The sequence below is a fragment of the Bufo bufo genome, chromosome 9 (assembly GCF_905171765.1).
Source record: "Bufo bufo chromosome 9, aBufBuf1.1, whole genome shotgun sequence".
NCBI classification, from domain to species: Eukaryota; Metazoa; Chordata; class Amphibia; order Anura; family Bufonidae; genus Bufo; species Bufo bufo.
The window spans coordinates 125525804-125538811 of NC_053397.1; the positions used below are offsets into that span (position 1 = coordinate 125525804).

The window sequence follows — 13008 nt, forward strand, 5'->3', positions numbered from 1 at the left end:
AAATGCAAAGAAGGAATCATATCAGGTGCCTGAGAATGGCATAACTCATGTACCGTACAAGGCAAGATTTATGGCCTTACTCATTGTGGAACTATCTGATTGAAGCATGGTTTTTCTGTCCAAACTGAATGAAAGGCCATTTGTCAGTTATATATGGTTCCACATTTATTTACATCAAGTGCACTTTGTTGGAATGATCATCTATATGGGACACAAATATTGGCATACAAGATAAACTCATGTTCAAAATGTCCCAAAATAAAAAGTGTCACAGAAATCCATGTATAAATATAACTAGAAACACAAAAAATAGGATGTGAAGAAGGCCTTGAAGGGAATCTGTCACCAGGTTCATGCCCAATCCGAGGACAACATAAATTAGAGACATAAATGGATCTACAACTCACTGGCTTGCTTGGTGTAGTCCTCATAACATAGCCCTTTATCAGCTGCAGTTATTGTACTCAGGGAGAAAGCAGCCAATCAGCAGTGTGTGGGCATGGTGGAGTAGCAGCTTCTGAATATCAAGGACCATCCTGCAAGTGTACAGCATTGGTTCCCGCAGTGGCAATTTTTTAAACATTACTCCAAGTCTGGGATTCCAGAAGTAGTTTATGATGCTTCAGATAGGGGACTATAAACCTAATAACTCCCTTTAAACAGTATCTTGGTTCACATGTCCAGGAACAGCATTATTTGCAATCTGGCTAGACTAATTGGTTATCAAACTGTACATAACAAGTCAAAGAGAAGGCTGCAAAGTATACAAAACAACAGAAAAAAAGCATTTCTTTAATATAGAAGCTTCCACAGCTCCAAACTGGCTTGCTAAGCATAAGGGTATTCTTAATTACCAACAGGAAATGGAGAAATATGGAACTGGAGGAAATGAGTAAGGGTACTTTCACACTAGCGTTTTTCTTTTCCGGCATAGAGTTCTGTCCTAGGGGCTCTTTACCGGAAAGTAACTGATCAGTTTAATTGCCTTTTTGATTGATCAGGCAAAAGATAAAACCACAGCATGCTACGGTTTTATCTCCGGACAAAAAAACTGAAGACTTAACTGATTTTTTTTTTTCCATAGGAATGTATTAGTGCTGGATCCGGCATTCAAAATACTGAAATGCCAGATCCGTCCTTCCGATCTGCGCATGCCCAGACCAGTAAAAATGTGAATTTTTTTTTTTAAACTGATTCGTTTGTCCGTATGACAAATGGACAGACGGATCCGTTCTTGCAATGCATTTGTAAGACGGATCAGGATCCTGATCAGGCTTAAAATGCAATCAGTTGGCATACGTTTTGCCGGATTCCTCTGCCGCAAGTGTGAAAGTAGCCTAAGCAAAGCATATCGTCATAAATTATAAAATAACATTTGGTTTTATAAATTAATGTCAGTCTATGTGACTTTTCTCATCTTCTGTGGATTGACAAAGGCTTCACTTCATCCACCTTATTCTTATGAACTTGGAATGCAGGAGTGACCCATCGACCACATGAACACTGATCTCCATACCAGTTGAAGGAACCCAGTTTGGCTTTACACTTGGGACAGAGAAGCTGTAAGTATTACAAAGGTAATTTATGCATCATATACAAATGAACTTAATAAGTGTCTTAATAATTAATCTTCATGATGTAAATGAAGACATACATTTTGATAATCTAAAAGAGATCAGAGTTGATTAACCTCTTAACAGGAATCGGACACCTGCAACAATAATTAACTGCATCACTACAAAGACGCCAGATTGCTACTTTATGTGTGCATAAACCACCACTGTAATACAGTGCCTGGACTCATGAGCTATGTGCTCATACTGAAAAGTGAGCTCATGAGTCCTCTTAAAGGGGTTGTCCGGGTTCAGAGCTGAACCCAGACATACCCTTATTTTCACCCAGGCAGCACCCCTGATGTTGGCATCCGAGCATTTTATGCTCCGATGCGCTCCCTTGCCCTGCGCTAGATCGCGCAGGGCACGGGCTCTTTTGTTTACAATAACACACTGCTAGGCGGAAGGTGACGTCACCAGCTCAGATGGGCGTACTTTAGCGCTGCCCTAGCCAATTTACTGGCTAGGGCAGCGCTAGAGCACGCCCATCAGTGCCGGTGACGTCATCGGCTTCCTGGCAGCTCCATGGAGAGCCCGGTATGTCACCGGAACTCCTGAAAATGCCTTTACCCTGCGCGATTTAGCGCAGGGCAAAGGAGAGCATCAGATCATGAACTGCTCTGATGGTCAAGTCAGGGGGGCTGTCTGGGTGAAAATGGAGGTATGTCCGGGTTCAGGTCTGAACCCAGACAACCCCCTTTAACCACTCATCAGTTTTGCCTGAGCTCTGCTCGGGCATATTAACAGTTCAGGGTGAGGGGGAAGGGGGGGAAGGGCTGGTTTAGCTGCTCATATCTCGGGATTGGTAGCATCTAGTGATATGGGTCTTGTCTGAAAACTGCCATTCCAAGCTTTTAAACAAGACCAAAATCATATCTCTGCTACATCGGGAGATATAGCGGCTAAAAATCAGGTTGGGGGAGAAAGCTGTGAAACCTGCTTTTACTTTCACTGTCAGGCAAATTCACTGCCAACACGATTTCTAACAGCTACGGGGGTATACACATATAAAGCAGCAATCTGGAATCAGTATCAGCAGTACTACTCATGTAACATGCAATTGAAATAGGTATATGATATCCTTTATGGACACAGATATTTTAAGCTTTAAAAGGGGTTGTTCATCCCCAGAAGCCTTTTGGGAAACCCCCCTAACACCAGACTTCTGGCAGCAGGGGGAGCCAGAAGGGGTTAGGGAAATATGATTTCCTCCACAGGTCTGGCCATGTTAGGAGGTGGGGGGTCCCCAGAGTGAACAATCGCTTTAAGGACACAAGTTTATTTTTTCAAAAACTGTATTCCAAAAACAAAACATTTTTAAGTGCACCACATACTTTTATAATATTTTCATGGAAAGTGAGAGGCATTCATAAACTCTGCACATTCTGCTCATTTTTTGTAGGTGTTGTATGTCTCACGCTGTGCTTGGGCAAGTCATGCGTCTGTGTGATGTTTTCGGGCAACCACTCCCTGTTTGTGTATTTGTGTGTAGTGGTGGTAATTAGGTCTCTCATTGTCTCTCCTAACATTCCTGTCAGGATTTACGCTACTTTTTACTCAGAAATCCAATACCAAAATCATATAAGCATATATATCACAGTTCTGTTTCTCTCCCTCTATTATCTTGCTCTTACGGTAGCAAAAACCATCTAACAGGTTCACTTAAAGTGTAGCTGTTATTTTAGGTAATTTTTCAGAATAAGCAGCCATTTTGGCCACTATATGACTTCAATCTGACAGCTTTGTCCTTTATTATCTCTATTTGTAATTCTCAATTTTCTGAGCTAGTGGGTAGACTCTACCTGAAATCATATGTCTGTCCTCACACTACACATGAAGAGAGAACAAAATCTGCTCTGTAGGCAGAAGTAATGGAGGACATACTACAGCAGTACTGAGCAGCTTAGATGAGAATCCAGCAGGGAAGTTAGACTGTAAGTCACTTAGTAAGTAGCAGCAGTATCTGTGTCAGTCTCTCTGCCTGTCTCCAGCAGTCCCTCTGTTCTCCTACTCCCCCCTCCACAGACCTCTTCACACCATTCCATAAATATATGGCACGGCAAGCTGAACGTTAGCACACCATACCATATATTTACGGCATAGAGTTGTCAGCGGAGATCTCTCAATGGCAGCTGGAGGCTTTACAAAGACCTCTGGGTATACCATATACTGAAGCCTACCAGGCTCTGCCAGAGGCAAGGTCTGATAACGTCATTTGTCAGTCTAAAACTGACAAGTACAATACACCGCAATAGAAGACAATTGCAGTGTATTGTATCAGCAATCTGACAGTCTATTCAAGCCCCTAAGTGGAACTTTTACTTTTAAACAATAAAAAAAAAAAAAAAACAACAATGGCGGCAAAAAGTCATATGAACCCCAAGTGGTAAAAAAATAAATACAGCCTGTCCCTCACAAAACAAGCCCTCAGGCGGTTACCTTGGTAGAAAAAATGTTATGGATGGATATACCACAACTCTCCTTTCATCTATATGCCCTTATTTACAGGTCCACATATCTAGTTTATATGTTATACGAGTGGTGAGTAGTGCTGTTTAGTAAAAACTTGCATTATTATCAAATTTCTCTAGCTCAGTCACCCACAGGGGTTATTTTCCATATGGACCTTGTTTATTATCTTAATGGAGCACTGTCTGGTTCTCAAAGCGCCTTGTTTCTACAAAGCCTTGCAACAATGACGTAATCTAGAAGTGTACACACTGCTCTTGAAATCTCCTACTCTTAAAGGATAACGGTCATATTTTTTTTATTTGCTAGTTTATTAGAGCTAGGCATGTATACCTGAGTTAGTCTGTCAATGATTGGCAAAATATCTGTAATTACATTATAATAACAGCTTTCATTAATGTCTACTGTCCCTTTCCACTGCTCCCTTAAAAGACCGTTGCTATGGCTAATCTGTCTAGGAAGACAGAGGGACGGTCCTTCACACTGCATGTCTGCATTAGGCTTCAGAGTGAGGAGGCGTGTCTCTCAGTAATCCAATCTGATTGGCTGGCAGGAAGCTGCTGGCTACAGCAAGTTTGTATGTGACCTGATGGAATGCAGCTTTGGCCTCAGAGAACTGGCAGAGGAGCCATCTTGAACAGATCCTCATAATGTAGGATTCAAAACAGCCGTAACTAAGGGGAAAACTCCAGGAAAACTGTGGTAAGAGAAGAAACTCAAGATTGCTCTATGCATAATAATGCTGCTGCAGCAGTAACATATGCTAAAATAGATTTTTTGATGAAAATATGACAGTTATCCTTTAACTATGGGTAAAAAGGGCTATTGTTATTTAGCAGTACTCGGCACATGTGCCGGTTTTACCCATAGCGCTTGCACTATTCAACTATGGGCAAGAAGAGCATTGTGATGTTTTAGGGCACGCATGCTACAGTACATTATGTAATGGTGCATGCGCAGTTCCCCCTAAGAGACGCTGTGATATTTTGGTTTCATTCACAAACTAACAAGCGCCTACTAGCAATTTTATCTTCACAATTACCTGATGATGTAATTGTTGATGCAAACTCATGATGTCACTAAGGTGTAAGTATATAGGCACTGCACGGATAGTGATACCTCATAAAATAGTTATTACTTAACATTCACCGTCGGCATCATTTTCCAAATGTCATTTAATTTTTTTAGAACGTTAAAAGGTTTTGAATTTTAGAAGCAATTTTGAAATGTTTAACCCACTTTTTTAAAGTCTAATTCAGTTATGAAGTCAAGTTGTGGGACTTATATAGTAGAAATCATCCTTAAAGGGAGTCTGTCATCAAAGTTTCACCTTTTTAACCCTTCCCATAGCTTTCTAGCAGCCTTACAGTTAATAAAAACGTTACCTTTATAAGCAATCCTGGACTTATAAAACCGGCAAAAAACAACTTAGTAGCATATGCAAATGAGGGCTCGCAAGTGCCCAGGGGCGGCGTTATCCTCGTAGGTGCCCAGCTAGCTCAGCCTTATCGTCGCTTCCCCCCGCCCATTCTTTCCCTCTGCCCGCCAATCCTTTCCCTCTGACCGCCCATCTACTTACCTCTTGTTTCGCCGAGATCCCGCGCCTGCGCACTCAGTCCGTCGGCCGGCGCATGCGCACTGCGATGCCCATTCCTTGTACGGCATCACAGTAATTAATGCGCATGCGCCGATGGACCGTCTCCTTTGTGGTGTTTTCACGCTGTTAGCCGGCGCATGCGCATTAATTACTGTGATGCCATACAAGTAATGGGCATCGCAGTGCGCATGCACCGTTTTTCTGTCCGCAATTTGGACACAGTAGAAAACGGATGCGTCCCCCATTGACTTTCAATGGTGTTCAAGAAGTCATGGCTATAGAAGACATAATACAATCGGATCAGTTCATGACGGATGCATGCAGTTGTATTATTGTAACGGAAATGTGAAAGTAGCCTAATTGTACAAACTTTGTTATTCCTTTAGGTGTTCCACAAGATTTAAAGGAAAATATATTTTTTTTGCAGATTTTCCATTTGAATTCATTTTACCAGTAAAGCAGCAAAGGATAACAGCAAAACAAACCTTAACATTTATTACTCTGATTGTGCAGTTTACAGAAACATCCCATATGTGGTTGTAAATTGCTGTATGGGTGCACCGTAGAGCTCAGAATGGGAGGAGCGCATTATGGTTTTTGGAGGGCAGATTTTGTTGGAATGGTTTTTGGGCATCATGTGACATTTGAGGAGATGCTGTGGTATCCGTAGAGTGGAAAGCCCTCAAAAGTTACCCCATTTTGCAAACAACAATCCTCAAATAATTTGTTGAAGAGTGTGGTGACAGCTTTGACCCCACAAGTATTTCATAGAATTTAGAAACATTTAGCATTTAAAAATGAAAAAAATAGTATTTTTCCAATAAAATTTTGCTTTAGCCCCAGAATTTTCATTTTCACAAGTAGCAACATGAGGGGAAAAAAAACCCACTATAATTTGCAACATAATTTCTACTGAATACGGCAACACCCCATACATAGTTGTAAACTGCTGTATGGATGTGCCACAGGGCTCAGAAGGGAAGCCGCACAATATGCTTTGTGAGGACAGATTTTGCTGGAATGGTTTTCTGGCACCATAACACATTTGAAGCGACTCTGAGGTACTGCTACAGTAGGAACCCCAAAAAAGTGACCCCATTTTGGAAACTACACCACAAGGAATTTTTATAGGGGTGTAGTGAGCACTTTAACCCAACAGATGTTTCATAGAATTTAGAAACCATTGGCCGTGAAAATGAATTACTTTTTTTTCTAGTAAAATGTTGGTTTAGCCCCAGATTTTTTATTTTACAAGTGGGACCACACAATTTGTTACTTATTTTCTCCTGAATATGGCAACACCTCATATGTGGTCGTACACTGCTGTTTAGGCACACTGCATAGTTCAGAAGAAAAAGAGCACCATGTGCATTTGAGGCGTAGATTGGTAATTTATACCGCACTGGCCGACAGCTGCAGAGCCTCTGAGGTTAAATATAAAAAGACACCACCAAGAAGTGACCCCATGACGGTGCCCGGAATCCTCCAATACCTGTATCACAGCAGTGGGGGATAAAATGACCGGCCGGAGAGGAGCTAATAGAGCCGATAGAGACATCCAAGATGGCTCCGGATCCGACACGCTGAGGCGCCGAGAGAGCGCTGGAGAGGTGCAGCGGGAAGCAGCAGCTAAGCTGGGCAAGTATGCCCGTAATACAGCCTCAACCCCAGCAAAGAACAGCAGTGGCAATAGACACAACCCTCCTACTGATTCGGAGGAAGAAGATACCGCTGCAGGCGCTGCATCCAGGCATGTCTCTGGCATAAGTGACTCCCTGCTAACTTATAAAGACAGAGCTGAGATGGATGCAGATTTGGAGCCAGAAGAACCCACTCTTAAAGACGTCCTGCGAGCCATCACTAAGTGCAGTAAGTCCTTAACTGCTCTTACAATGCAAGTAGGTACTATTAAGGAGGACGTGTCTATAGTGCGCCATGATTTAAAACGGTTGGCAGAGCGTACCACTGCTTTAGAAGGCCGCATGGGGGATCTGGAGGACGCTGTACCACCTGTAAGAAGGGAAACAAGTGAGCATGCCCGCAAGCTAGATGTTATTGTGGCCAAACAGGACGATTTGGAAAACCGTCTACGCAGAAATAATGTGTGTATAGTGGGGGTACCAGAAAAAGTGGAAGGGCCGAACCCTACTGACTTCTTTGAAAATTGGATTAAAGAGCAATTTGGGCCTGAATCCTTTACTCCGCTTTTTGCAGTAGAAAGAGCGCATCGGGTCCTGACCCGACCATTACCACCGGGAGCCCCACCCAGACCAGTGCTCATGAAAATACTTCACTATAAAGATCGGGACATTATTCTCAGAAAAGCTCGTGAAATGCCTGCAATATCTATCAACGGCCAGAATGTGTCACTCTTTCCCGACTATTCTCTGGATGTCCAGAAAAGAAGGGCGAAATTCCTGGATACAAAGTGTCGCCTGCGAGGTCTCAACGTGGCCTATTCTATGCTTTATCCGGCAAAATTGAGAGTAGTGGCCTTTGGGACTACCACATTTTTTGAAGACCCAAGAGGAGCGGTGCGATGGCTGGATCGTCATGAGCGACAACTCCGTGCGGCAGAACCACAGGCAGACGGGGACTGAATTATCTCCTCTTCTGATTGCCGTTGAATACTTTAGTATACTGCACTGAATGCATGCATGAGAATGTGCGCCTGAATGTTTGTGCTGCTATGTACTAGAGTTTCCATTTTTAGTTGCACTGTTTTTCCCTTTCTAACAAAAGATAATAGGGATCCATAGAAGTTATATAATATAGATAGGTTTGAGATTATATTGAAATTGCATAGTCCGAGGGGGTGACCACGGTGAGTCTGTGAACTTTACAGGCCCCAATGATTGCAAATTTTATTTTTATTGTTCGTTGTTACATGGTTCAGAGTTCATTTTTGTATCTTACTACCACTCCCCTCACGGGGTAGCCAACTACGGGGCTGGGCCCGGTAGTGCTGACGGGTTTTGGTTATTCATCCCGCGGTTCTGTCATGGGAGTTGTTGTGGGGACCTGTTGGCTCTAACTGTCCTTTGGTTCTAACTGTTTACATGGGGTCGGGATGGGGGGGGGGTTCCAAAGGTCGCGGTTGGGGAAACTCGAGTTCTTAGGAAGTACGTTCTAATTAGTCACTTGATGACTATGGCTAGTTCCGTAAATCTTCTGAGCTGGAATGTGAGAGGGATCAAGGACGCCGACAAAAGAAAAGCAGTTTTAGACAATGTACGACAGAACCAGCCTTTAATATGTTGTTTGCAGGAAACTCACTTGCTCTCCTCTGACACTCATTTGCTCACTCCTTTCTGGGCTGGACACAGCTTCCATGCTACGTATTCGTCATACGCCAGGGGAGTGAGCATTTTGGTTCATAAAAATATTCCATTTACCTGCATCACTAAAAAAGTTGATGAGGAAGGGAGGTATATATATTTACACTGCACTGTATTTAATGTTAAATGCGTTCTTATAGGGATCTATATCCCCCCACCCTACTCTCCACTGCTAATAAGGAAGGTGATCTCCTTTATTGCGGACTTGCCACAGGTTCCCACTCTACTTTTTGGTGACTTTAATACTGTTCCCTGTCCAAAACTAGACAAGCTCAGCCAGACCTCTAGTGTGATTAATGAGGGTGTTACTCCCTTCACGCGGTTAATACAGGAGGCGGCGCTTTTTGATTTCTTGAGAATGAGAAACCCGGATGCGAAACAGTATTCTTGTCACTCTAGTTCGTATGGCTCATTGTCTAGAATTGACTTGGTGCTAGGAAATGAAGCTATAAGCCGTTTTGTAGGAGACGTAGTTTACCTCCCTAGGAGGTTGTCTGATCATTCTCCGTTACTTACAGTCATTGTCTTGCAGCCGCGCTTGCAGCAGGGAGACAGGTGTTGGAAATTTAACCCAAATTGGCTGCATATACTAGTGGATGTAGCGGATGTTAAGCAGCAGTTGACAGAATTTTTTTTACTTTTAATTTAACTACTGCCTCGCAGAGGATTGTTTGGGATGCGCTGAAAGCCTTTTTACGGGGTCTTCTGATAGCGAGGATTAATGAGAGGAAAAAGGAGACTAGAGAAAAGGTGAGGAGACTGACGCAAGATGTAGCGGAAACAGAAGCTGAGTTTATTTTAAATCCATCTATTGATTCTGAGAATAAGTGGAAAGAGGCCCAAAAGTCGCTGAATGACAGATTATTGGTGAATGCGCAGAACAGGAGATTTTTTTCAAAAACAGCGGTACTATGAGGAGGGAGATTGTTGGCTCTCTTAACCACCTCAGCCCCCTTAGCTTAAACACCCTTAATGACCAGGCCACTTTTTACACTTCTGACCTACACTACTTTCACCGTTTATTGCTCGGTCATGCAACTTACCACCCAAATGAATTTTACCTCCTTTTCTTCTCACTAAAAGAGCTTTTATTTGGTGGTATTTCATTGCTGCTGACATTTTTACTTTTTTTGTTATTAATCGAAATTTAACGATTTTTTTTGCAAAAAAATGACTTTTCACTTTCAGTTGTAAAATTTTGCAAAAAAAACGACATCCATATATAAATTTTTCTCTAAATTTATTGTTCTGCATGTCGTTGATAAAAAAAAAAATGTTTGGGTAAAAAAAAAAATGGTTTGGGTAAAAGTTATAGCGTTTACAAACTATGGTACAAAAATGTGAATTTCCGCTTTTTGAAGCAGCTCTGACTTTCTGAGCACCTGTCATGTTTCCTGAGGTTCTACAATGCCCAGACAGTACAAACACCCCACAAATGACCCCATTTCGGAAAGTAGACACCCTAAGGTATTTGCTGATGTGCATAGTGAGTTCATATAACTTTTTATTTTTTGTCACAAGTTAGCGGAAATGATTTATTTTTCTTTTATTTTTTTTCTTACAAAGTCTCATATTCCACTAACTTGTGACAAAAAATAAATACTTCTATGAACTCACTATGCCCATCAGCGAATACCTTGGGGTGTCTTCTTTCCAAAATGGGGTCACTTGTGGGGTAGTTATACTGCCCTGGCATTCTAGGGGCCCTAATGTGTGGTAAGTAGTTTGAAATCAAAATCTGTAAAAAATGGCAGGTGAAATCCGAAAGTTGCTCTTTGGAATGTGGGCCCCTTTGCCCACCTAGGCTGCAAAAAAGTGTCACACATGTGGTATCTCTGTACTCAGGAGAAGTTGGGCAATGTGTTTTGGGGTGTCATTTTACATATACCCATGCTGGGTGAGATAAATATCTTAGTCAAATGCCAACTTTGTATAAAAAAATGGGAAAAGTTGTCTTTTGCCAAGATATTTCTCTCACCCAGCATAGGTATATGAAAAATGACACCCCAAAACACATTGCCCAACTTCTCCTGAGTACTGAGATACCACTTGTGTGACACTTTTTTGCAGCCTAGGTGGGCAAAGGGGCCCACATTCCAAAGAGCACCTTTCGGATTTCACCGGCCATTTTTTACACATTTTGATTTCAAACTACTTACCACACATTCTGGCCCCTAAAATGCCAGGGCAGTATAACTACCCCACAAGTGACCCCATTTTGGAAAGAAGACACCTTAAGGTATTCGCTGATGGGCATAGTGAGTTCATGGAAGTTTTAATTTTTTGTCACAAGTTAGTGGAATATGAGACTTTGTAAGAAAAAATAAATTAATAAAAAAATCATCATTTTCCGCTAACTTGTGACAAAAAATAAAAAATTCTAGGAACTCGCCATGCCCCTCACGGAATACCTTGGGGTGTCTTCTTTCCAAAATGGGGTCACTTGTGGGGTAGTTATACTGCCCTGGCATTCTAGGGGCCCTAATGTGTGGTAAGTAGTTTGAAATCAAAATCTGTAAAAAATGGCCGGTGAAATCCGAAAGGTGCTCTTTGGAATGTGGGCCCCTTTGCCCACCTAGGCTGCAAAAAAGTGTCACACATGTGGTATCTCCGTACTCAGGAGAAGTTGGGCAATGTGTTTTGGGGTGTCATCTTTCATATACCTATGCTGGGTGAGAGAAATATCTTGGCATGGGTATATGTAAAATGACACCCCAAAACACATTCCCCAACTTCTCCCGAGTACGGCGATACCACATGTGTGACACTTTTTTGCAGCCTAGATGCGCAAAGGTGCCCAAATTCCTTTTAGGAGGGCATCTTTAGACATTTGGATCCCAGACTTCTTCTCACGCTTTAAGGCCCCTAAAAAGCCAGGGCAGTATAAATACCCCACATGTGACCCCACTTTGGAAAGAAGACACCCCAAGGTATTCAATGAGGGGCCTGGCGAGTTCATAGAATTTTTTTTTTTTGGCATAAGTTAGCGGAAATTGATTTTTTTTTGTTTTTTCTCACAAAGTCTCACTTTCCGCTAACTTGGGACAAAAATTTAAATCTTTCATGGACTCAATATGCCCCTCAGCGAATACCTTGGGGTGTCTTCTTTCCAAAATGGGGTCAGTTGTGGGGTGTTTGTACTGCCCTGGCATTTGAGGGTCTCCGCAATCATTACATGTATGGCCAGCATTAGGAGTTTCTGCTATTCTCCTTATATTGAGCATACAGGTAATGAGATTTTTTTTTTCCGTTCAGCCTCTGGGCTGAAAGAAAAAAAATGAACGGCACAGATTTCTTCATTCGCATCGATCAATGTGGATGAAAAAAATCTCTGCCAAAAAAAAAAAAAGGAGGGGAAAGGCGTCTGCCAAGACATAGGAGCTCCGCCCAACATCCATACCCACTTAGCTCGTATGCCCTGGCAAACCAGATTTCTCCATTCACATCAATCGATGTGGATGAATAAATCATTGCCGGGATTTTTAAAAAAAAATTTTTATATACAAAGTGTTTGCCAAAGCATAGGAACACCGCCTCCTCCTCAGCTCATATGCCTTGGCAAACGTATCTTTTACTGCAGAGGAGAAATCTCGTCTTGCAGCACCGCATACACCGACTTGCGTGTAATCTGACAGCAGCGCAATGCTTCTGTCAGAATGCACATCAGTGCTGCAGCTAGTCGATCGGTTGGTCCACCTGGAAGGTAAAAAAAAAAAAAAAAAAAAAAACAGGCCGCAACGCAATAATTTTATTAACTTTGGAACAGAACATATAAACTTTAACTTTTTGAACTGAACATTAACCTTTTTGCTTACTGGTGTTTTTTTTTTTTTTAACCTTTATAGAACAAACCATGGGTCAATGTGCAAAGCGCAAATCGCCCAAAGATGTGGCGAAGTGCGTTATGCACTTTGTCCCAGGTGAAAGGAGACGTTTGCAGCAGCTGTGAGTGAATGGGCCCTAATAGCCCTGTGTGCCTGTCCTGGTGAGA

General features: G+C 42.2%; 1 protein-coding gene across 1 annotated transcript in view; it reads right to left on the reverse strand.

Annotated features, from left to right (window-relative positions):
* Positions 1 to 1226: 1226 nt before the first annotated feature.
* LOC120978877 (dual specificity protein phosphatase 12-like) overlaps positions 1227 to 13008 on the reverse strand; it is a 33095-nt gene continuing 21313 nt past the window's right edge. The window contains exon 3 of the mRNA XM_040407266.1: positions 1227 to 1560. Coding sequence (XP_040263200.1) covers positions 1414 to 1560 — 147 coding nt within the window. The 3' untranslated portion in view covers positions 1227 to 1413. The remainder of the gene's footprint in view (positions 1561 to 13008) is intronic.